Source organism: Syngnathoides biaculeatus, chromosome 15 (genome assembly GCF_019802595.1).
Source record: "Syngnathoides biaculeatus isolate LvHL_M chromosome 15, ASM1980259v1, whole genome shotgun sequence".
In the NCBI taxonomy this organism is placed as follows: domain Eukaryota; kingdom Metazoa; phylum Chordata; class Actinopteri; order Syngnathiformes; family Syngnathidae; genus Syngnathoides; species Syngnathoides biaculeatus.
In genome coordinates, this window is record NC_084654.1 from 9,865,009 (window position 1) to 9,891,178 (window position 26,170).

At 43.0% G+C, this 26,170-nt stretch overlaps 1 protein-coding gene across 2 annotated transcripts in view; it reads left to right on the forward strand.

Annotated features, from left to right (window-relative positions):
- The first annotated feature begins 2,512 nt into the window (after positions 1–2,512).
- The window catches only part of runx3 (RUNX family transcription factor 3), a 32,320-nt gene continuing 8,662 nt past the window's right edge, over positions 2,513–26,170 (forward strand). Inside the window, exons 1-5 of one of the 2 annotated variants that reach the window (XM_061844320.1) lie at positions 2,513–2,985; positions 3,187–3,428; positions 3,908–4,064; positions 5,155–5,259; positions 18,730–18,873. In XM_061844320.1, coding sequence (XP_061700304.1) covers positions 3,264–3,428; positions 3,908–4,064; positions 5,155–5,259; positions 18,730–18,873 — 571 coding nt within the window. In that variant the 5' untranslated portion in view covers positions 2,513–2,985; positions 3,187–3,263. Of the gene's footprint in view, positions 3,429–3,907; positions 4,065–5,154; positions 5,260–18,729; positions 18,874–26,170 lie in introns of both variants that reach the window. The other variant, XM_061844319.1, reaches the window with a different exon arrangement.

Here is a 26,170-nt window from a genome sequence, read left to right on the forward strand (position 1 = left end):
CTGGACGAATGTATTACGATTCACACATCCACACACATGCACCCTGACACATCCGCGGCCCAATCTGAGGTGAGTTTGAGGTTTTGCATGTCCTCCAGCGGTTCTGTCTTGATTTCAAGCCTGACCCACCTAAATCATTAAAAGTCGTTCAGAGCCGCGGCGAGCGCCGTCCTATGCGGCTGAAACTGTAGAAAGTGCGTGTTGAAATGTCGAGGTCGAAATGTGACAGGGCACATTAAGGCCAGGCCGCGGCATATAACTGGAGTGTGTGGTCACAATTTAATCAGGAACCGGCTCGATGACTGAAAGATGGCAAGGATTATCATTGTCTCCATTGAGCCTTACTAGAAATACAGGTTGTGTGCTCATATCATATTGGGGGCTCCAGTGGATCCTCAGTAAAGACTTGGGCTTTGGATATAGAGAGTCCCGGTTTGTAACCAAAAAATAGCAACGACTGTTGGAGAGCTCCTACTCTGGGAGGTTGTCATCTGTTTCATGGATCAACGTGTGTGTGTGCAACACGAATACACGACAGTGGGTGAATTGAATTTCGTCATGGGGGATCAAAATTAGTAAAAAATAATAACAATGGCAGCAGTAATGACAATAATAATAATTTCCTAAATGGGAGAGGTGTCTTGCATTATGGTGATCACATGTTGCCGTTTTACCTCCTAAAGATCCTTATGAAGTATTATTGTGTATGGACCACTTTTCATTTTAAAAGATATTTTGGAAGTACTGCGAAAAAATTTGACTACGAAAGAAAAAAAAAACGTAAAAAACGCGAACATTTCAGGGATTGTGCTGTATTGTTTGTAGCTCCTGCTGCTCTCCCTCTGGATGATTTTTGAAAAGATACAGAGAGAGATTTTAAAATATAAGAAGATTTTGTTTGCATGTACTGTATGGAATTTATTTTGCATGTATCAAAACCTTAAATTAAAATGATTTAAATGTTCAAATTAAAGTCATTATTTTCCGTTTGTTTTTGTGGTTGCACTGGGGTTGAGAGAATTAGTGTTTTAAAGTTGGACAATTGCCGCTGGATTAAAATACATTGACAACATCACTGGCATGTGGTGAGCCTTCATTTTAAAATTTCTATTTTCTTTTCCTATATAGTTCAAGCCGATGGCTCTCATTCGTTCGTGTGATAAATAACGGAGGGCTGCCATCATAAATTGAAGACGACAACAGCATTCAGCGAAATGAACCTCGAATGAACCTCGCTGAAATCACGAGGTTCAACATGGTAAAATAAATAAAGCAGTTTAATTTGGATCCAATAAAAGAAGTCTTGTACGAGCATGCTTGCTTCGTCGGAAGCATGCTTGTTTTTCTTTCAGTCCTGATCGTCGGAAATTAATTTGAATCGTAAATGACTTTATAATGTTTTAAATTCACAATTCAACAATTCAAATAAATAACAAAAGAAATGTCTCTCATAAAACGGCTAATTTATTACAATATTGTGAGGCGTGTACTGGAAAAAACGCAGTTTTCCACAAACACATTATTTAATTAAATGATTAACAATTTAAAGGTGATCATAATTATCTGTAAATAATTAATGAACGAATAAATGTAGACAATTAGAGATAGTTCAAATTGAAAATTACGGAGGGGTTTTATATATAGATAGATTGTATAAAAGTATATCATCTATTTATTTGATGGATTTTCTGTATCGACAAATGTTATAGTTGAATTGCTTTGGATTAGGGGTTATTAATTTCGTTCATTTGATGAATTTTAGAGAAGAGATTGGTGTCCTCTCCCACGGACGCCATTCGAAATTACAGGCAAATGCGCCAACTAGTGTGTGCAAGCTGAAGCACACGCAGATTTGTGTGGGCACATTAATTTCATTCTTGTGACGCTTACAACGCATTTGCCAAATTTACTTCACTGTCTCAGCTGCAGCCGAGTAATTGTTATTAATTGTCTGCTTTTTTCAATCTATCAAAAAGAAAACAAACATATAATCCCATTAAAAGAGAAGATCGGAAGCTCAAAACCTTACCTAAATTGAGATGAAAGAGAAATATATGACTATCTCTTATTTAAATAGATTGGAGCAGATGTTTTGCTTTGATATGTCATAATAAAAATAACTATTCTCTTACATAATGTAATAAACCAGTTTTTGTCTGACTGAAATGTTAAATGGGATGAAATGCAGTCGTTTTGTGGGTGGTCAACTTGAGTCAGTATTTATCGTGATTGAATTTTAAACCTAATGATTTTGTTATCATTTTTGTTGTTATTATTTATTATCATTTGAAGAGCGCTATTTGGTGTAGGCTGCGGTTTGCGAGTGTCTCGCAGCTCAATAGACGCGCTCGAAGGAGCGGCGGCTGCGGCGGCGGCGGCAGCGGCGACCACTTGTGATTGGTCGTCCGGAAGCCCAACCCTGACGCCCGATTGGCGGAGAGCATCTGCACACTCGCGACCACTAAAGACTAAAATGATTCGGCTCAACTAATACGCGGCAGTCCTCGTCGGTTCAGCCTGGCGGCGTCTTCGTGCGTCCTTCATATCTGCTCTGCAGTGGATAACTTGGGGTGAAACATTTCTGCAGGCTGCTGCTGCTACTCCCTCTCTCGCTCTCTCTCTCTCTCTCTCTCTCTCCTCTCTCTCTCTCTCTCTCTCTCTCTCTCTCCCTCCCTCTATCTCTCTCTCGCTCGCTCTCATTTTTTCATTTTTTTTTTAAATTGACGAGGACCCGGATAAAGTTTTACGCACATTTTACGCGCGGGAGAAGGACACTTCCCGACAATTTCTGAGCGGCTTAGGCTGCTTTTATTGGAGTCTTGTGAGAGCTCAAGCCACTTCTATCACCTGTTGTTTTCGAAATTTTGCTTTATTTCAGAACTTGAAGTCAGCTGGACTTTTTTTTTTTTTTTTTTTACATTTTTTACTACCACCACGGCTGGATTTCTTTGTCGCCGACGACCACAATTTTAAGTGTGTCACAAGGTATTGTTAGTGATTCGACAGCTGATGATCTAGCTGCCAATCATCCCCCCCCCACACCTTTTCTTTAAAAAAAAAAAAAAATCAAAGCGATCCCGCATCCTCGAGGAAGACGACGACTGCAGACCCCGAGGCGAACTTTTGCACCGACCCCCGTCAGCTTGACACTGACCCGAGCTGTTGTTGTGATGCATATTCCCGTAGAGCCGCCCACCACCAGACGGTTCACGCCGCCCTCCACGTCCTTCACCTGTAGTAAACTCGTAGACAGCAACGGGGCCATGGCCACCCCGGGGCCGCTCAGGGCGAGACCCGACACCAGGAACGTGGTGGACGTCCTGGCGGACCACGCCGGCGAGCTAGTCCGGACCGACAGCCCCAACTTCCTGTGCTCGGTCCTGCCGTCACACTGGAGGTGCAACAAGACTCTCCCCGTGGCTTTTAAGGCAAGAAATTTCAAATTATTTTTGCATCCAGCGCCATATGAACACATTGGTACACGAGAGAGTCGCATCTTTTAAAACACACACTGTATTATTAAACTGATCCGGATGTAACACATTTTTAAAAAACAAAACAACTACTGCAGAATACAATTGAGGTGATGACAATTTAAGACAGCCTCTCATAGAAACAAAATTGCCGTCATGTTTGCATCTATCGTAATAAATCTGCATTTATTGATACAGATATATTGATGTTAAAATGACTCTCTCTCTTAATCTCCCATTTCAAAACATGAGCGTTAATAGAGAAGAGGCGATATGAAATTATGGATGCTGTTTTACGCCTGCATGATTTGGGGCTCCACGGTAACGGTCGGTCGGCCTATCTCTTTCTTTCTTTCTTTTTTCTTTCTTTCTTTCTTTCTTTCTTTCTTTCTATTTTTTTTTTTTTTTGGGGGGGGGGTTCTTCTCCCGTGCAGGTGGTGGCCCTCGGTGACGTTCCTGACGGCACTCTGGTCACCGTCATGGCCGGGAACGACGAGAACTACTCGGCCGAGCTGCGGAACGCCTCCGCAGTGATGAAGAACCAAGTGGCCCGCTTCAACGACCTGCGCTTCGTCGGGAGAAGCGGACGAGGTGAAAAGTGAACACCACTTTTTTACAATTCCAAGGAATTTCACCGAGGAACCGGCCGAAGAAAAAATATCAGATACAAGCAAAAATAAAAATATCCATTTCGTAATTAGCTATTCATTGTCTTTAACGATTGCTTTTTTTTTTGTTGAGATTAAAAATCGCCAGGATTGTAAACGCTTCATTATTTGATAGAGGATGTAGCACGTACGAGCATTTGAGGTGTGGTGCGTCACAGTCTGTAATCCGTGGGGTCAGCGCAAATCATCTTTTATTTAAATCTTCTGCAGACTTATTTTATGTCAGTGGCAATGCATTAACCTGCGCTGTATTATTCTTTAGGCAGATTATTTAAAAAAAACATAATGGTGATGATAACATATATGCGTTTATAAATAGCAGTGCAACTTTAAAAAAAAAAAAAAAAGAATTTACTGCTATTTGACCAATGGTAAAAAATAATAATCCACGTCCCTGCTATGCCTCTCTTTGCGACTTCTTCCAGCTACGTTATTATATTTTCTAAATGGCTTTAGAAGTATTTCTGGCAGTAGTGGACGTTTTATTGCGTATTTTATTCTGAAGTTCCTGAACAATGGGAGCAGCCTATTGTCCTTGAATTATAAGGTAGCCCACACATATGATTTTGGCAGTAAATTAACATCATGGTTGCCCCCCCCCCCCCCGCGCCCCCCCTTCCTCCCACACAGTCTCTTTTTAACACGCAATGTCTCTCCCACGTCTGGATAGGACGAGACCCCCCACTTTTCTCTCCACTGACTTGGATGCAGATGGGAGTAAGAACCCGCCTTGTTGAACAATAAACGATCACTGTGAGCATTTTCAGGAAATCTGGAGCGCATTCTCTCAATAATCCAAATCACATAACTGCTGTCAGGCCCTCCACTGAGGTGGTCCCAACTGCATTTTTATCCTTCATGGTTTTCCAATAATGAAGGCCTCAGCGCCACGAAAGCACCGACGTTTAGAAGCTGACGAAACAAGGACCTCTTTAAAAACAAAGGCTTTTAATGAACGACATGAAAGTATTGATATCGGGATGCATTTAAATGCTCTCATGCTGTTTTTGCAGGAAAAAGCTTCACGCTGACCATCACAGTTTTCACCGGACCGCCTCAAGTGGCCACATACCACCGCGCCATCAAGGTCACTGTGGATGGGCCGCGTGAACCACGCAGTGAGTACAAGCAAACACACGTTCCAACACACTTTGTCAACATTTGCAAAATGACACACTTTTAAAAACAATTTGGCTGGCTCCCTTTGGGGTGCCATCTGATGCGGTGTAGTCACCTGACACTGTGCAGTCTGTTAAGTGGTCACCAGAGAATAGGCACTTTTGAGTGGCAGCCTGAATGGGAAAAACAGACAAAAGTTTGTCTTCTTGTGGTACTAAAAAGGCAAAGGCTGAAACTAATATCTAACATTTGCTAGGTTGCCGTTCTTTACCAAGGTCAAAAGTTAATAGACAAAAAATGTGGGGTTGTGGGGTCTTACGTGTTGTGTCTATAAGGGTTTTCTCCAGGTACTCTGCTTTCCTCCCAAATTCCAAAAACAAGCATGGTAGGTTAACTGATGACTCTAAATTGTCCTTTTGTGTGAACATGAACCTGAAGTTGTTATTTGTGTATGTACCTTGCGACTGATTGGCGATCAGTTCAGGGTGTAGAAGGTAGCTAAGTTGGCCGCCAGCATACCCACGGTCTAAAATACCAGGATCTATATGATGTAAATGATGTCAAATGGAAGGATTACGGCAGAATCGTACTGTATTCTGGGGTATAGGGCAGTTGTTTTATTGTAACTCTAAAAAAATTACAAATAATTACCTCTTTTCATTTTGGTACAGATTTAAAAAAAAAATCATTTGTTGTTTGCCACGCACCATCTCACCTTATGCAAATTACCACTAGTTTTTGTATAAACTTTCACAATTTGTAAAAGTAGCAGGAAATACTCAACGTCCTCTTTTTTTTGTTTGTTCTTCGAGTCCTCATCTTTGCTGGATTCCTCAGTGGGCTGCATTGCTTCACAAGCTTATTTTTCAAAGCTGACACAGCTATCGTCATCCCGCAAGCGCACCCCATAATTTAGGTTTTATGGCAGAAACAGTCCGGTGGCATGCTGCACTGAGTTCTACCGCTTGGTGGAAACGTCGGTTTTAGATAACCCCCTCGGCCTCACCACACCGTCTTTACCTTTGAGTCAGACCGAGAGTCGTACTTGACCAACCAGGCGCTGTAATTAGATCTTCATTTAACATGCGGGTTGACTCCCAGCGACCGTCATCTCGGGCGGGGAGGTTCAGCCTTGTGAAGCTTACATTCTCATGTGGTTGAAAACTGCTAATGTGAGGAATGAAGCCGAGAAGCCCTTGCATGAGTCAGGGCCTGACGGCTGCAGCCAACGCGTGCCATTTTTCATGAGCTCGAGGTGGGATACATACGTGGGGATGGGTAGGATTTCATGACCATTCCAACAGAAGGACCCAGGTTTTAATGGTTCTAGCGTGCAGGGTTTCGGAGCGGTCCAAACGGGGAGATTGCTGAGGCTTGTACTCATGTCTGTGCGCTGGGATATTTGGGACGGGGGTGGGGGGGGGGGAATTGACTTCAGTCAAAACAGAGCACGGAGAGAGTGGTATCAAGTGCCACGAGTGGGTGTACGCCTGGTAGAGGGGCCGGGGGGCACTCAGAGAGGGTCTTCAGCACCCAACGGCACCCCCCTCCCCCAGGCTCCTGCAAGGTTGCACGCTATTTGCAGCGGCAAGAGAACAGTGAGTGCAAATAGGGAGGGACTCGATAATAATAAACAGTGTGTGTGTATAGTTTCAATCTGATTGTGTGTGCAAGCATTCACATGTGCATCTGCAAGCCGCTCACTTTGAAATAACTCCATGCATAAAAAAGGACGCCTCCTGCCTGTCTGTCAAAATGTTACAGCTCCAGCCGAGGCGTCACAGTGGCCACACTTCGTTTTACACTGACCCATTTCTAAAGGGTGACCCGGTTTAATATAGGACGGGACCCATTTAGGTCCCTGCCAAAGCTGACGGCGGGGTTCAGTCAATGTAATTTACTTTAAGATGTTGGAACATTTTTAAGTGCAGGCTTCTGCACTTGGCCAGTTTAATGGCATCCATAACAGAGTTGTATTCAAATTAGCTTTTTACAAAAATAGTATTAGTGCTCCATTTTGCTCAAGAGACTCAGAGCTCGAGGTAGCCTTTTGTTAAATTATATTCTTGTGGCAGTAGTTAGGGCAAATGCACACCGTTTATATTCAGATGTGTTTCCAAGATGTTTTGGTTTCTTTATTCGTAGACCTGACATTTAAATGTTAGAAAGACCTCTCAGGATGATTCTTTGAACTTTGATGCTACTGCAAAATATGACCACAAAAATAAACCTATTGTAAAATGAACACCTTCATGACAGTGTCAACTAAAAAAAGCACTTATATTTCAAACAAATGTACTTTTGATCCTGATTTTTAAATGTACTATAAAAGAAAAATATAAGACAAGACAAAAGGTGTCTTTTATTTAAACAAGAAGTACTTTGAAAGAATATCAGTCATGTCATGCCATGACAAAGAACATGTGTGTGCATGCCCATTCAGACATTACTAGGCCATAAAAATAACCTGAGTCTTTTGTAAGCACAGGCTACCGTATAACTGATGTCGTCCGATCAACTTTTACAGGAGAGGAAAGCTGAGAGGCACATTTGCCATCACATAAAAACAACTGCATGTTGTTATCGTTGTTTTTTTTCACTACACGCGTGATCGTCATGGAGGGATGCTTGTACACTGTCTCGTCCAGGTTTTTCCTGCTTCATGTGCACGTCAATGCAGTGCAGAGAAAACCCGCCTTGGGTTGGCTGTGCCATGCTCACCTGCCAGCGCAGGTGTGTCCTTGCATGGCACTAAAGGGGGCAGGGGGGGGGGTGTACAGTTTTAATTATCATGACGTTTCAGCACGTCATCCTATAGTGTAAGAAAAATCTATAGTGATTCTCGTCCGGCTGGGCTGTGAATTCACACAGGTTATGTCCCTGAAGGCAGAATAACTTCACATGTTCAGCTAAGTATTTTTGTCTCCCTCTTTGCTGATTTCCTCATTGCGCATCCGGCATGCGTCACCCCACTCGATCTATCTGTCGTATGATTATCAAACTTCTGCTGAGGCCAAACTGGAAGCACAACTGTCGCAACCGAAAGCCCCCTCTCTTCTACTTCTTAGAAGCAGTCTTGGCAAAAACCAACAGAATAAAAAAAGGTGGTTCTTGTTGCTATCAGTTCCCTGAGACCACACACCCTTGCATGGTCCCTCGAACCCAAAAAACCCTCCAACTATATTTTGGGTGCTCTTCTCATAGCCTCACTTATGCATGAGATCACCCGCTCCCTATACACTCACGGCTCGGAGGGTGCAGGGAGGGGTGCAGTGGGTTATTTGTATTTCTGTATCTGCAGTACTCTTCACTGTGAGATGAATCAGAAGCTTTATGAAGTCATTGCATCTGTATTTTGAGCCAATGACATCACATTCTAAAACAACATCAAAAACACGGAAGGTGGACACGTACCAGATACTTGATAAGGTCAAATTTGAGATCTGATCAAAGAGACAATTTTACACAATTCTCAGTATATAGAGAAGAGAAAGAAAATAATAGAAACACACTTCATTATTTTACAGGGCTATTGTAAATCAATGAAAAATACAGTCACAAAAATCTAATGAAACTTTTTGGTTACTTAATGAACACCTGCCTTTTTTTATTTTTCAATAAAGGGAGAAGTATTGTCTTTGGGAAAGCAGGTTTCACACTCATTTGATGTCTGCAGCTTGTGCAAGTATATGGTGGGACTGTGTGCACCCTTTTCGAGGCAGAAAGCAACATAAAAGTCAGTGTGAAATGCACGTCTGTGGAAAGTCTCAGAATGTGATGTCACCTTTTATTTTTAACTAAACAGCTCAATTTTCTAACTAATTTCAGAGAGTTCCAACCGCTCAGACCGGCTTGTGAATATTTTTTTTTCTCCCTCTGAACGTCCAAATTACTTTTAGAAAAGGACAACGGAGAAGATGTCTGAGCCGTAGCATGCAGTGAAACTTAAAATAATATATGAATACATCGTCACACATGCACACACGCACGCACGCACACACACACACACACAGTCCGCTTTATATTCCTGGAGTTGTAGGTAGCTGTACACACCCAGTCAAATAAATACAGGCAACAAAACATGACCGAACGTGTGTTTGTGTGAGCGTGTGTGTGTGTGTGTGTGTGTGTGTGTGTGTGTGTGTGTGGCTATTTGCATTTGGCACACATACTGTACAAAGTATGCAAATAAGACACACAATGACATTTGCTTCTTTTTCCTATGATATTGGAGTCCTTCCCTAAAGTCAACAAAAGGCTCTGCGGTTGTTGTTGCCCCTTGTAGGTGTGTGTGTCCCACCGCTCATGCACCTGCCAGGTGCTTGCATCGCTTTCAGTCGGCGCCCCATTGGCCACGCCCCGCTCCACAAATCACATGAAAGGCTCGGCCTCAGTGCGAATTGCTCTCTCAAAGGCAACTTTGATGTTTGAAAATGGAGATGGGTGTCTTTGGAAGAAAGGCCTGCGGGTGCATCAGTGCCAGGGGAGGGCGTGTGCTGGGTGCTTTCCTGACTGCTAATGCCTTGCACTGTGACTGGCTGATATCATGCATAAACTCCAGACATCGCCTGACTACACTATCAGCTCATCTATGTCTAAGTTGTATTTTTTTTTTTTTTTCATAAACAGAGACGAGATACGGATGATTTTTAGCAGCACGTGAACATCATGCAGTTGTATAGGTGGTGGCTGGTGATTGTAAATCCTTTTGACTTCTTAAGAGGACTACTAGGGTTCAGTGATAAGAATACAGTATAAGGCAAAAGGAACCAACATTTGTGGAGTGGAGTGGTGTATGTTAAATCCATTTTAACAATAGTCCATCATAACTACACTTGTGACGGTTGACAAATTTTTACAAAAGAATTTTTCTTGATGTTTCAATTCATTTTACGTAAACTTGTATGAGTGTATGTATAAGTGTATGAGACCAATTTTGCCACTGGTGCCCACAGCAGTTGGCCCCCTTTACTGAATCAGTTGACACCTTCCCAAGTGGTGGGTGGTGGAGCCATTTTGAAAAGGGCGTGGACGGATAGTAAAAAAAAAAATAATGAGACAGTTAAAGCAGTTACATTTTCTGTCATCAAGTGTTTATTTCCTAAAAAGAAGACAAAATATTGATGTTACGCGTTATTAAAAAGAAGAGATCAGTGCCATAATATAGTATTTTGGACATGCAGTCATGTTCAACCTCAGTTTCCTGATAAGGTGCTCTGAAAGGCACTTTAAACATGCAAGGATACGATATTCTTAGACATTGAACAGTCTTGATTGTTCCTTGTGTAACACGACTTAGCAACAATAGAAAAATGCGGGTCCCAGGGTGACAGCATTCAAGAACCGATGACCCAAACATTTACGTAAACAGAAAACATAGTCATTTGCCTATTTGCGGCAGAAAGACAAAGTTTCTACAAGTGAAAAGGGAAAAAAAGATGGTCAAAGTTCCAAAGTGAAATATGTGCTCTTTAAGCCAGCTGATGTCTGTGAAAGCCACAATAGCCTCAGGCTCGAGTGCCCTCTCTTTTTCCACTCAGACTAAAATTTCCACCCTATATTTGCTGACGCCAGATAGAACACCCAGACACACTATGAATTACCAAATTATTTACAGAGGCCCCAGACAACACGATGAATTCATTGCGATCATGCAAGTACGCCGCCAATGAAGACATTTTCAGAAAACGAGTGAGACACAGCGCCAACGCCGCTTCTCGCCTCCCCTCGAGCTGCTAAATGCACTAGCCAAGCGTCTTTCCTGTTTACTTACCTACAAGGGGAAGTAAAATGCTAGCTCTGTGTGTCTTCGCTCTTCCATATTTACTCGGACTCACACAGGAGGGACCCATTACAAGCTTTCAGGCATAATTCAATAAAAGTTCCGATCTGCATTTAGAAAAATAAATGGCCCATGAGTGGGGGAATATTTTCTCCTCGGCTGCATTATGACAATAAACCGTTTTCTCTCGTCGGGGCATCAGACGCAGGGGTGAAGTGGAGTGTGTGTATGTGTGTGTGGTGGGGGTAAGCACCTGCGAGTTACTGGAAAGGACTTTGTGTACCACCACCATGTGGTTTTGATGTTTATTTCTTCAGGCTTTATTAGTTAGGAACAGTGAGCAAATAATGAAGCAAGGTCTTTTTTGTCATTCCAAGAGGACAGAAGGTTGTAATCCTTGCCTTGGCGCGTAAAACTGTACAGTACAGGAAATAGCACAGCGCAAGAGAGGCCCGTTCTTTGCGATGCCACCTCAAGGGACAGTGACAAAGTGACACGTTGGGTTTGCACGCTTGCATGGTGGAGAAAGTCACACATTGTACGTTTCACGAAAACAGAGGGTCAAATGCACAATATTTTGCGTGGGATCGTATGCACCGACGTGTTACAGCCGTTTGACACTTCTACTGGCATCGCATTTGTGCATGTGACAGCAACAGCATCGCTTTCCTTTCCCACAAGCTCGCGGGGCCCCACCTATCCCCCAATGACACATACTGTATAGGCACTGGCAAGTAGAATGCGCCATTCATATTCAAAACTATATACAATAATACTCTGCAAAAGCAGTACAGTGGGAGTTAAGGACCTGGACCACAAATACTGAAATTCCACAGATAATTGCCGCCCATTATAATTAAATAAGTGGGGATAAACAACCAATGAACGTGTTCAGGATTGCTCGCCAGTATTCACACACATGAAAAACAAAAATAAAAAGAAACTGAAAAATGATGAAAATTGAAAAACACATCTGCTAATCGGTGCATCCAGTGTGCGGGGGCCCACTGTACTGCTTGTGTCACGAGAGTCCAGTGGAGCTCCTGTCTGTGGTCCACGGGCACCACTGAGAAATGGAGAAAGGCGAACAACCCCCTGAAAAAAAGAGAAAAAAACAAAGAGAAGCTCGCTCAGCTCATGTCCTCGTAAGCATCTCCAGTCCATGCGCACACATCACTAAGAGGCAGGACAAAAGATGGCTGATTGCTCTGACGCATGCTATGGGCGCTATTGTGTCGGTCGGGGATCTGAGTGCGTTCGGCACCCCCTTTGCTTCTCTTTGCCTGCCTCAACCTGCCTCCCTGGAGGCCAGCGCTTGTGTGGCACTGGCTGCTCCACACACACATGCAACCGGCATTATCATCTTATCAGAGAAGGAAGGCTGCGCTCTCTGCTCAAGCAGTCTCATGTAGCAACTTCCGTTGATGGGAGGGGGATTTTCACACTGCTGTTGTCTCCCGAGATGAATGCTGCGTCTGCGGCAGGGGAGGGTGAGATAATGATCCAAAAAAGACAAGATAAAATAAAGATGAAAAATTGGGCTTCTTGCACACTACCCGCACCCCTACTTTCAGTTATAATAAAAATGTGTGTTATGTGCCCCGTGTTGGCCAACGCTAATGTAAATGAGCTTTCCGTTGTGTAATGTCTGCGTGTGGCGAGCGTGGACTCATTTAGGCCCAGACGAGACAGCCACAATCACCAACCAAGGGTAAAAACCACATCCTTCAGGGTCAGCCTCAAAACAAGAACTTTGATTTGCCCCAGCCAGCCGAAATACCTAAATGTGTGATTGGTGGCCTTGGGAGCACCACGCCGCATACTGCTGCGGTGATCCGCTCCAAGCTGTGTGTTGGTTGGTGCAAGCAAAAACACAAAAAGGGAAGTACAAGAAAGCGAGGCGGAAAGACGGGCAGGGTAGCAACAAGGCTGTTAGTGGCTCAGGAGGAAGAGAAAGACAGGTGTGCATGACTTTGCTCAACAGATGTTGAAACCTTGTTGAAACGGAAGTTTGCTCACACGCTTCAACTGTTGCTCCACTTTAACAATTTAACAAACCGGATCGTGTTCCGCAGCTGAGCTTTTGCTTTAGCTGCTGCAAGTCAAATTGCATCCCTCCTAAATAACAAGGTGATATGCAGTATTTCCTATTCGTCCTCTATCACGGCTGCCGCTGACTTTACGCTCCAGGCATAGTTCTCATTTCAGCGTGTGATTCATGCCGTCAACTTCAATTCTAGCCGGTTATCTGTTGCCTATCAAGTCCATTTATATTGCAAATACAAATATTTACACTTCGGATATACTTGGTGCAGACTTGGATTCGGGCCAAAGCACGTATTGCCCTTTTGCTGTCCAGATAGAGTTTCAGTTTGCCCCCGAAAAAGCACCCAGCCCTTTACTAAAAAGAGCCTGTGTTTACTGTGTCTCCCGGTGCACGGGGACATGTTTCTTTCTTTCAATGAAGACCAACAGATATATAGAGGGGAAAAGTGGAGGATGAAGGAAGGAAATATGTCACAGTATTTGAGCTTTCCGCCTCAGGACAACTGCGCTAAAGACCGGGCGGTCGCAGCGAGCAAATACCCTCTCCATGTTGGTCCCGTACAGGCTTTGAGGAGGGAAAGTTAGCAAAGACTCAATCAGCTTTGCTGTTAATCCGCTCTTGTCTTCATACGCTATGGTGACCTGATCTTGTAAAAAAAATTAAAAAAAATAAATAAATAAAAAATAAATTCACGTCCCCACCACTAAATGTTCACTGTGGCGCAAAAGTGCATGCGACACGGGAAGTCACTTTGCCGGGAAGATAAAACACAATCAGGAAATATAACACTCGTGAAACAAAGCGAGGGTAAAGACGACACACCCATTCCTTCTCAGCACATTATTAATACCAGACATTTTATATCACGCATTTTATTTGTTCTTCATAGACCTCCGTGATGCTTTCAGATGATTCAGAAAGGAGGCTAGTAAATCTACAGCGTCCATTTCTGCCCGGCTGCATATTGAGCGCCACTGTTTAGGCCTCATGTGTGCACTGGCCCCTTTCTCCCAGCTCTATCTTGTGGTTATGATATCATAGCAAGAAAAACAGAGCATTCTCTCCTAAGTGCACCCTGACACATAAAATATTCATCCGACCACAAAAACCCCTCTGAAATGGGGCTGCAGTGTATCTCTGGCACCCCTCTTGCCCTGCAGAGTACAAGTCAAACGTTGGCGGTCGCACCAGATGCGCCGCTACAACTGGGGTCAACAAGCCAAAGTATTAACCTGAACGTGGAGGGAAACTGCGAGATAGGAAAGTTTCCTTTTGTAGCGATACCGTGACAACCAGGCTTTAACTTTGTCATACAAAAATGCGCGTGGTGAGTCCTGACAGGGGAAAGCCAAAACTCACTTCTTGTACAACTGCATATTCATAAATTGTGGTACTGTTAAGTGTGGCGTGCCACACTTTTACAATCTTTGCCACACTAACATCATAAGAAAATGTTTATTGCATGACAATGTTGTTTTGGTCGATACATTTTGTAATGTGGAGCAAACACAGAAAAAATGTTTGTTGGATAAATATCTGCGTTCAGCTTTTGACTTGCATTTCCCTCAGTGACTCAAAATGTAACAGCCGAAGATGCTCATGGAAAATATTTTACACACTTTGAATGCAGCGCCTGCCTCCATGCCATGATATACAGTGAAATACGATTTTTTTTAGTTTCCTGATTAGGATTCCATGTTGTAGCTAATTACTCAGAAGCAAGTAATCACTTTAACAGTACATTTCGAGTCCCAAGTAAATTCATTCTGGAGTTGTCACGCCATTACTTGGTTTAAGCAAGTTAATTAGTCAAACCGTAGCTCAGTTTCAACATTATTGCAGTGCTAGTGTGGAGGCACTGATCACAACACAGTTCATTGCATTTAGACTGAGGAGGCTTAATTGAACTATAACTTAAAGGTATTAAATAAATGTGAAATAACAAGGTCTTTTTTACTAACATTTGCACGCGTGTTTACACCAACCAATTTAGTCAGATTGAGAAATCCTTCATATAGGTGTAAACATACGGAATGAGCACATTTTAAAATGACATTCGTTGTTATTGTTGCCCATCTATATCCCCGAACATATTGACGTGTGAATGATTAAACAAGATAAATTATTATCATTATTGTTGTTGTTGTCGTCGTTGTCATTATTACACATTGTAAGTAGCCCTTTTATGAAGTTTTGTCCTTTACCTTGTTAGTTTATGGACAGATCCGCCACATCAAATATGGTGGACAAGTTTACCTAATTTACAAATAAGTCAACAGGTATGTACAGTATACAGTACATGTCTGTGCTACCATGTTCAGAGATTATACAGTGTTTTATACCGTATCATCTTAAAGTGGATCACTGACATGAAGATGAGTTTGTTTGACCAGCACTTGGTAAGCTAAATTCTAAAGTTAGTCTAGCTAACCTGTGCCTGTAGATTCCAAGTGACAAATGACTGTTGTTGTGTCTCTTATCTATCAATTTTCATTTTTTGTTTCCTTTCTTAAACATGATCATGGAGCGTTTCATTTAAATGTTAATATTTTTGGCTCTCACAATGACACATTTGACATGTAGTCGCCTGCTCCACTTCACGACGAAGCATATTGCAGTGTACTTGACTCAAAAAATGAACGTTTCTTTCAAAAGCAAAGCTCATACTCTCCTCACTGTAGCTTATGTATTGTCATTTGTAATAATATATATATAGACAGGTAGTCTGTGCATTTGTAAGAGTTAATAGTAATGTTTTAATATAATCAAATGTATTGTAATGAACCTTTTGCCCAAAGTCAGCTGAGATGGCTCCCCGGAACCCTGAACAGGATAAGAGGAATACACAATGGATACACGGAACTGTAGGGCCAGCTATTATTTACCGCTATTTGAAATGAACCAGAAAAAAAGCTGAGGAGAAAAGAACTGATCATCCTTGCGTGTGTTTGGAAAACTAAGTGAATCCAATGTGGGTGTGCTGCCCTCCATCGACACTAACTCAACTCAGATGCGAAGCAACCAGGAGACAGAAGCAGCAGGTCGGGCGAGAGAGTTCCAGCCAACATTTGAGAATGTGTGGGAGAGCGTTTAACGTCGCCTCCCGCTTGATTAGAGGTGTTAACAGTGTCTGTGGCCCCCGCGTTAATGAGCACCAGGCGTCGTTATAATGAAGCCCCCCCAAAAATAACCCTCTCACCCCACTATAACCTTCTTCTGGAAGAAGGATTCAAGTGTGTGTGTGTGTGTGTGTGGTGTGTGTGTGTGCTTGTGGCCAGCTTGAATGATCACTAAAGAGGCACACGATTCCTCTTGCAGTCTTCAAAAAAACTGGCCAATTATCATTTTTTCCCCTGCCCGTCTGCCTTTTTTTTTCCAGCCAGTGATCAGTGGGATGTATCATTTCCCTGACCTGATCCTTTTGAGGTGGTGTAAATCTCTTAATAACTACAGAAGGACGCATATAGGGGCTATATTTGGAGGCTCTCCTCCCCTGGCAGCCCCCAGACCAGACAGTAGCCTCAGTGTGGGTGACTGACTGTGTGTGCATGTGTGTGTAAGTGTGTGTGAGAGAGAGAGAGAGAGAGAGAGAGAGAGAGAGAGAGAGGAAAAAGGAAAAAAAAAACCTGACTTTCATTCTTTCCTTCGATCGTGGTTTAAAACAAAAGTGAACCAAACTACTACTATGACTTCGCTACTAATCGGGCCTTTTGGTGCCCATCCATCCGTTTTCGATTGTGCTTTTCCTCGTGAGGGTAGCGGGTGGGGTGAAGCCGATCCCAAAAATCTTGAACAACTCTCATTCACACATTTGGTCAATTTCGAGTCTTGAATTAACCTAGCATGCATTCTTTTCGTGAAGTGTGAGTAGAAGGTGGAAACCCACGTTAAAATCCACACAAGCGGGTCCAAACTGAGTTCCACATCCCATCAACTGAGAGATGCGAACCATTATTTAATCTTTCACTAAATCCCTTTAAATCTCAATCCTAATCTCTTCATCACGCCGAGACATTTTTGGACAATGTTGTGCTTCTGGCACTATTTGGTAAAGGCCCTTTTCTGTTCTGGCATGACTGCGCGCCAGTGCACAAAGCAAGGCTCATAGAGGCTTTATTGGTGTGGAAGAACTTGATCAGGCACCCTCATCCAACATCAGTGACCACTGAGCTCTCATTGTCCTTCTGGATAAACGGAGAAAAAAATAATTCACATACAGACGCTCCAAAATCTTACACGAAATGCTCCCAGTGGATGGGAAGAAAGGACCAAGTTTCACGGGAGGGCCAGCTGTCCCAAAAGTTTTGTCCATATATTGCATGAGATTGTGTGCTGACAACCTGATCCCGGGGACTGGAATCACATCCCAAAAAATAAACAGAACTGCTGTGTCTGCTCAGACAGCTGAGTCATTAGTGAGGCCTTCTTTTTCACACACACTCTTTGTTACGGAGGCATTGGGGCTAATCTTTAAAGATTGCCGACATACACTTCAGATCATATCGTATCAAAAGACACCCAACAGAGCACCCTGTGTGTCTGGTTACATACTCTTATGTGTGTTTGTGGTGGGGGATATGGAGGTTGATATTTCTATATTGTTGGTAAAGAGGGGATGGAGGGGAGGCGGTGGGCACAACCAAATGGACAGAGCGGTAAACGAGAGGAAACTTTACCCAAGGGTCAGCCTCCAAGTGAAGATATATTGCCCATGGGTCAGGGAGAGAAAGGACGGGCAAAATCCATATTGGTCCGTCTGCCTTGCCCCCTTTATATCGTGATAAAATATTCAAATCCAGCCATTACTTCACATTAGGGTAGTCTGCAGAGATGCCAATGAGAAAACCACAGAATGTATACATGCCGCTTCACACACACAGTTTTGGTGCATTGATAGTTACATTAAAATCTCTTCCTCCCATTAGAGGGAATAACTCCCATCCGGACTTGGACATTTAAGGTGTGTCCAGATAAATGTAAAGTGTGTGCTGTGTGTCCATGGAAGAGGACATGTGAGTGTTCACAGAAAAGCCATTATAATAGAGTTTTTTTTTTTTTATTTATTTACAGTAAGGGTGAGTTCGTCTTCTGGGGTCTACATAAAAATTAAGGTTGCTAAAAGTGAGCTCATGTTCACACAAACACACCAAATACTGATGAGTGCATTTTCTTCCGGCTCTATCTGGGAGTTTACCGATGACTGAGTGCCGTGTCAGTAAAAGTTGGATGTGTGTGTTCAATATTACTTTGTGTGATCATTCAAGGAAATTGCACTCGGGAAATAATTTCAAGCATTTTTCGCCAGCGTTATCTGCGGATGACACAACAGCAGGTGCGGCTAGGGCATCACTCGAGTCTGACCCATGTATTTCAAGGTCTGCTTGTATTCTGAACAATATTTTTGTATTTGGACTTTGAAAACAGGGTGACATTGACCGCTTATGTAATGTCATCACATCCAGTGTGACTTGTTGTGAATTAAACTGGGAAACAGTAACACACTTTACAAAACAAATCATTGACTATTGTATTCATTATTTACTGTACTTTGGACTTTTTGTTAAAATGGAAATGGGCTTTTTTGTTTCCCAATTTTTGATCGGCTTTGGTCCTTTAACCATTTTTTTTCCCCCCTCACAGGACACAGAGTGAAGATGGAAGACTCTCAGAAGCAATTTTCCGACAGGCTATCAGAGATCGAGCGCTACCAGAGGACCATGCGAATAGGTCCGGTCAACAATAACCCCCGGCCCATTCCCCAAACTCACCTGAGCACCACACCAGGTGAGCATTGACATACGCAGTTGCTAGAAAGCAACACACTATGTGACAAAGTCAAGATTTTAAGTTGACATTTTAAAGAGTCTAGCGGTGATGTCTTCAACCCCGATAATTCTAACTCGCAATTCAGGCAACAAGCATTTGGACAAATGTGTGACAGGACCAGTGGAAAGTATCATAACGATGCTAAATAGCCAGACTTTTATTTTATTTCATCATCCCTTGATCCATTTTCTGCCCATGATCCCATTTTATACTGTGAATTATTTGAGTGGTTTAACTTGTCTGAGAAATTAAAAAAGAAAATTAAAGCAAAAATAAAGTGCAATTTTGCTGGTACTGCATCAAGCTTACCAAAGTGGCTGGAAGCCGATTATAAGAATTATTATTATTATTATTTGATAGAAACACACTTCTGTACTGAACATAATGGAACGTCAGTGCTCTGTAGTGTAAATCTGTCACATTGACACACTATAAGCTGTACAATCAGCACAAAATACCAAGCTTGCACCACGCACGAGCACTTTCAGAGGAAAGGAGTTAGTGGTATAGCCCAATTTTATCTAAAAGGAAGTTTGTGTTAGCTTTGTCCCCACATGCTCCGCGTTGGTGGGTCCAAGGCCCCACAGCGTGCAGCTCTGCGGCCAGGTGCTACGGCGGATGCTGCCAGCCCCAACTTGGCGTGGGTGCAGAAGTTGGCCTCTGCACTCCACACACGACAGCCTCAGGAATGTAACAGCTGGCCGCTACCTTGGCAATCACGTCACTCCCAGCCTGGGGTGCAGGGGGGTGGGCTAAGGGGCTGAGGGATAGTGGGCTTAGATGCAGACTGAGGTGGTTCGATGTGTGCATACACTGTGAACAGCTGCGTGGGTGATGGCTGGAGTGAAGATGAGTGTACACTCTCTGTCATATGTCCGAGACTTTTTAACAAGATTCCATGTCTGGACTCACACAGACTAAACACACAAAGTTTGCTCTCCTTCTCTTCCCGCCCACTCTTTAGTTCTCATGACGGCTAATGAATCTCATTACCTTGGTATCAGCATGTTGCTGTGTTCGGGGGCGCTTGTTTGTGAGCGCGGGACCGTGCGTGGGTGCAGTACTATCAGTGTGTATCACACCCATTCACCACCGTTTGGCCTTGTGCACAGCTTAGCCAGCACTGAGTCACCGAAACGGACCTACACTGTAGGTCCTACAATTTACCAGCTGACTAAGGATAACACAGGGACTTTTATACAGCTCCCACATGTCCCTAACTCACTGTTGATGGTAACGCAGATCCTTCGCACAGCCTGTACTGTACAGAAAAGATGAAAACAGCCAGCAACTTGTTATCGGAAAAAATAAACAGTGTGGCACTTCTACAATACACAGTAGTGTACACATAAGTGCTAGAGTCTGACATTTAACTTTAATACGTAAATGGCATTCATGAAGACAACAAACAATACGAGATTTTTTTTTTCATAGACAGGTTAAGATACAATTAGAAATCTGATGCGAAAATAGATACTTCACTGTCAGTCATCCAGGTGTACTTTGTCTCAACTGACATGCAGGAGATGATTATGGAAACAAAAGGCTGATCAGCAAACTCACTTGCGACAGCTTGTCTGCGATAACCAGCTTTCTAAATCCCTATCTTCAACGATAACACAGGGTGTCCAATTGGTGTTGCGATACCAAAGAGCTCAAGGTCTGCTAGAGATAGGATGAAATAATCAACATGCACACAATAAGTACTGGTCCATTCAAGCCATGAAATACTCGTTTTTTGGTTGTTTTTTTTCCGAATAGTTTATAGTTAGACTTGAAATTTGTAGGTTATCTCCAAAACTATCATACATAAGCACCTTTCAACTATGAAATGGTAGGCCCGGCTGTAACACGGGATTAGTTCAGGAATTAGAGCATAATGTAATCTTGCAACTCACACCGACACTGTAAATACACTTTGAGCAGGCACAACACATCATTATCATTAGCACCAAAAAAGGGAGGGAGGCCTTCACGTTAGGGCTGCCAATGGCTGGAGGCCTTTTACAAGAGGCATTTGTGATTAAGAGAGAGCAAGGGAACAGCTGTAAAACCCACACACCTTAATATGTGGTATTAGCGTCATGATGGCATACCACAGGGCAAGCTTTGTAAAATAATTAGATAACAAAACTGCGCCCTCCCAACTCGTCTTTAAATAACACTTTCACACGCTTCCAGTTGGAACAGCAGCAATCAATGGGCTGTCGGTCTGAGACACCACAAACCCCTAATGCGGTTGCGCCCCATTAACATAATTAGTTGTGTGGGGACACAAGCGCAACGGCAAAAATTGCTTTTAACCAGAAGGGGTGTGGACGATGATTCTCAGGTGTTAAACTTCACACCTTGGTATCGGCTGCTAGCATTTACCCTCGGACACGCCTCTGATAGTACGGTGAGGGTGTCAGTGTCCCCACTTCAAAAACCTCTCCCGCATGGGGATATGAAGATCTGGAAAAAACATGGGCAAATGTTCATACGAAAGAGGTTTATACTTCCGAGTGCAAATATGTCTCCCACACACACACTTAGGTCGAACTACTTGAAATATTCATGCACAGGCAACAGTTTTACAAGTTCAAACAGAAGAGTCCTGTTTTCAACAAACCCATTCAGAGAAGGCATTTACATATAAACAATAGACAAAACTCAGCCAGACACTGTCGTGCTGTAATTTGCTGTAGTTTGAATCATCACTCGCACATCAACATGTCACCAAACCTCACAAGTACAAAAGCTGGAGCTTTATGACAAGAATTAGACAGCACAGCATTGTTTACTGCTGAGGTCTCCTTGCATCATTTCCCTGACTTGAATTGTTTTTCTCTTTTCTTTCAAATAGTGGGCTCACTTTTGTTGTCAGCAGGATGTGTATCTTGGGCATCTGCTCAACACACACACAGGCAAAAAACACACACAAAAAAAACTCGACGCACATACAGTTTCCTGCCAGTAATGCAAGTTTTGCAAAAGTGTCTCAGACAGACAGGGTTATTAAGAGCTCATTACGGCACATGCAGTAACAGGATTCCTGCACTTTGGCAGACATTGCGTTCACGGCTTGTTTTTGTTCTTTTGTGGTTACAGGTAAGCCTGCTAGACATGTAGCTCATTCCCTGCAAAATGTGGAGGGAGTGTTTGTGTGTGTGCGGTTTAAAATTCACGGTTTGACTCGTGCAGTCAAGCAGATCTGAAGCACTGGCGATCTAAATTGTTATTCTAGACCGTCTGTGTGTGCTCTGCGTGTGTCTGCGGGTGGCAATTTGCTGTCTTCCTGTGATATCGAATGTGTTAATCCTTTAGCATCTGTGACCTCGCCTTCTTATGTAGACGCAAGTTTCACAGAAAGAACAACAATTTGATTTGCACTTTTTTAGCTTTCAGGTGGCTGCTTCAAAACCTTTTTGGAGATTTTGAAATGAATTGTATTCGGAGAGGAAGCTTCTTTTAAAAAACATTTTAACACTTTACAACTGTCAGAGGTATTTAACAACTCAGTTCAATTCACTTTTATTTATGAAGCACCTTAAAACAATTACAGCTGCAAGGAAAATGCCGGACATTATACACAAATAAAACATGGTCAAACAATAATACATAGGGAGAATTAAAACAATAAATTAACAGCAGTGAAAGAATAAAAATGGGTTTTAAGATTAATTGTGAAACTGGACAGTGATGGGGTTTGCTGAACCTGAGACATCATTTCAAAGAGATACACGAACAACAGAAAAAGTTCAATTCCTTCATAGCCTCCATTTAGCCCTTGTTACTCTCACGAGCGTCTGGTCAGCTGATCTGAAGCACCTGGCAGGAGTGAAAGAGAGCAGCCAATTGGAGACGTAAAGTGGGGCGAGACCCTTTAAAGATTTACAAACAAAGAAAAGAATCTTAAACTGGATTCTAAATTGCACATGAAGCCAGAAGTGAAGTTACGTGCTTGCCTCCCAAGTGCTCATGTTAGTAGGCGAGAAGCAGAACTTTGCAGCCAACTGGAGATGCTTGAGGGGGGGGGGGTTGGCTGACTCCAAATTAAAATGCATTACAGTAATGCAGCAGAGATGTAACAAAGGTATTGATTCATGTTTCACAATGGTGTTGTGGAAAAAAAGAGACTTTACTTTAGCCAAAAGAAGGCCTTTGCAACTGCACCAGTTTTCCAATCCAATTTCAAATCAAGGGGGCCAAATCAATGAGGGCGGGGGGAATGAAAGGGCCATTGGGACCAAACACCATAACTTCTGCTTTCTTCTTGTTACAACGCAAAAACATAATAATAATCAATTCCATCCAGGCTTTAAAGTCCTCAAGACATAATAAAAGTGGCTTTAAAGAAAGCATCCTGTTTCTTTCATGGGATATAGATCTGACTGTCATCCAATGAAAAGAGATCCCATGCTTTCTCAGGATGGAAGCCAGTGGCAGTGAATACAAAGAAAACATACAAAAAAAAAAACATCACTCAGTCTTAACTCAAATAGCAATGGTGTGATTTGAAGGCCACGTTGGCCTCTCTGACTGCACCTTAACCTATCCCTGAAAAATGCCCACTACTTATTGAAAGAATAAAACAGATATAAAACGTGATTTTCATCATAGTTTAAATGAGTCCAGTTTTGCCTTTCATGCTAAATCCAGACAAAACTCAACACGCCTTTGGCACAGCCTCTAACAATCAGCCAAATGTTTTTTTAAACACATTTTTACAACAGAAAGCTAAGCTATATCACATCCAAAAGAAAATCCTGGCACTTCTGTGGGCCTATCATTTAACATGATTTTCCACCATCACTGTGCGTGTGTGCGTGTTCTTCTCTGAAGTAGAATATCAAATATGTTCTGCCATCAAGTCACTGGCTTTGATAAGAACTTGAAAATGTGTGTTTTTGTCTCAGTGAGCACCCCCGTGATGATGTTGATAAAATCAGTGACGGAATGAGGCAGGAATTACCGAGCCCTACTTGTTAATGTACTCAACCTTGCATTGCCACCATTAACTGGATTGGGGGCCAAAAGTTAAATTACCCGACTTCCTCACACACATCGACCGCAGCTGTGCCTTCTTGTTCTGTGAGCCCAAACTTTTACCTCCGGACTGGGCGAGAGAGAATCCTTTTTGATGGAGGACCAGCCTAACGTAACCGAGCCCCTCCCGCCTCGTCCACAGTGACCACAGTGTTTACTCCACATAAACAAGCCAGCTGGCCCCCCAGGTTCGAGGTGGTGCTCTGCTGCCATCGCAGCCAAAAGTCTCCTGACTATTTCCAAATCCAGAGTGACATGATCAGCCAATTAGGTGCATGAGCGAGACAGGAAATTTGCACCCTCAGGTAGCTGTGGCGTGGACTTTAAAATGTAGCCCCGTCACCCTGTAAGAAGCTCGGTGCCAAACCTCAGGAGGAAGCTGGCCCTTCTGAGGCCAACGCAACCAAACTAGTCCGTAAAACACGACACTATTTAGTCAATATGTCAATGGCCGCCATGAAGTTCATTTGTTATGGTGCCTATTAAGCTTCTCTTGTGGTTACCCTCTCTTTTTGACCCTGAAATTAATACTTATAACTCAAAATCTTTAAAAAAAAAAAAAGCAAGAAAAGGAGAAGTGAGAGTAAGTTGTATTTTACAGGCGTCTTTTGTTTGTGTAAGTTATAATTTCACATCAGAATTAGGCTGAGGTTTACATTTCAGCAATTATAGAAACTACATGCGCACTATGAACAGTCTATATTGAGTCTGGGGGGGAAAGAGGAAGTGCGAGGTGGTGGTGGGGGGGCGTGGGGAGGGGGGTGACAAGCCCTGTAAAAGAACTTCAAAATTTTCAGCCCATGTGTTTGTTTTTGCTCACGTTATAAGTGAGGGCTCAAAAGATGTATCAAATGTCCAACATAGCTGAGCCAAGGCCATGTTCCTCACATCTCGAGCACATTCGCTTTTCTCTCTCCTCTCGTTGGCGTCTTTCTTTCTCGCTGGCTCACGCTCTCGCATTCTCTCCCTGTTGCGACGCCTAAGGCCTAAGTGAAACAGGAAGCCAGCACAAGGGCCCGCATTCACTGTTTCTCAATGACACGCTTCATTGCGGCAAGCGTGTTACATATCTGAGAGGCGTCGCAGGACCCGGAGTCACGAGAACGGACGCCATTTGGGCTCAACGGTCTTCCTGGACACTCCACATTGACTTAAAAAACTATAGTGTTTATTTATGTCCTCCTCAAAACGACACAGGCACCACCCCAAAGCTAGCTATTAGCGATGCAGCTGCCCTCATTCCTATTTCAGCCCCCTATCCTCACCGATTGCCCGAGCTCCACCCAGGGGTGGGCCCTTTTATTAACAGGGGTAATCTGTGCTTCTGGTATTGATGCTGTCGGCTGGCCAATCAAAATATTTGAAGGAAATGTTTATTTTCTTGAGCAAATCACCCCAGCTGCTTGCAAGCCTGTCTGAATAAGGCCATTTATATGTAAGAATTTGCCATTGTGAACCATCGTGCAGGACCTCTCAGGGACTCAGTGCTGATTTGGTCCTTTGCAGAGGAAGTTAAGGGGAAGTGCAGATCTGACACATGCTGAGCCCAGTGTTGGTAGAGTGTAGGTGAACATCACGCTCCATCCCCTCCTTGTTTTTGGCACCAGGATTTGCCCGACCTGACAACAGCACATTTAGTCAGAGGGCATGACATCACGTGGGCGGACTTGGCATCAGGTTCATTTGACCAAGATATTTTGGACACTTAGGTGCACACAATTTTGGCAAAGGCTGTTTTTTTTTCAAGCATGCCAAAGATCTAATGGAAGAGCTTGGATCATTCACCTCAAAACACATCTAGGATGTGCGAGAACAGGAAGACTGAGAAAGGACCTCTGATTTAACATCACTGAACTCTGACCTCACAAATGTTCTTCTAGCTTATGTCTTTTTTGGCTCATGGCCCACATTGACTTTTGATATTTGACAGGCAGGCCAAACCAAAACCAGATGCTTAACAATCAAAAATAAACAACAAAAGGACATTGTTGCGTGAATACTCAGATTTACTTTGAATGACAACTGGGTGGTTTTGTCGATCACCTTTTTTTGCCAGTACATCAAAGTCTGGTGTTAGTTTTGTTGTGGCACTTCTCAGAAAACATCTGGGGTGTTCATCATTCAGCTGTGATCTGTAGGATGTTTTGTTGGTGTTCATCACACTAAAACTCACATATGTAGAGCCAAACACCACCAGGATCCTCTCTGCCATCTTCTGGATGTTTGG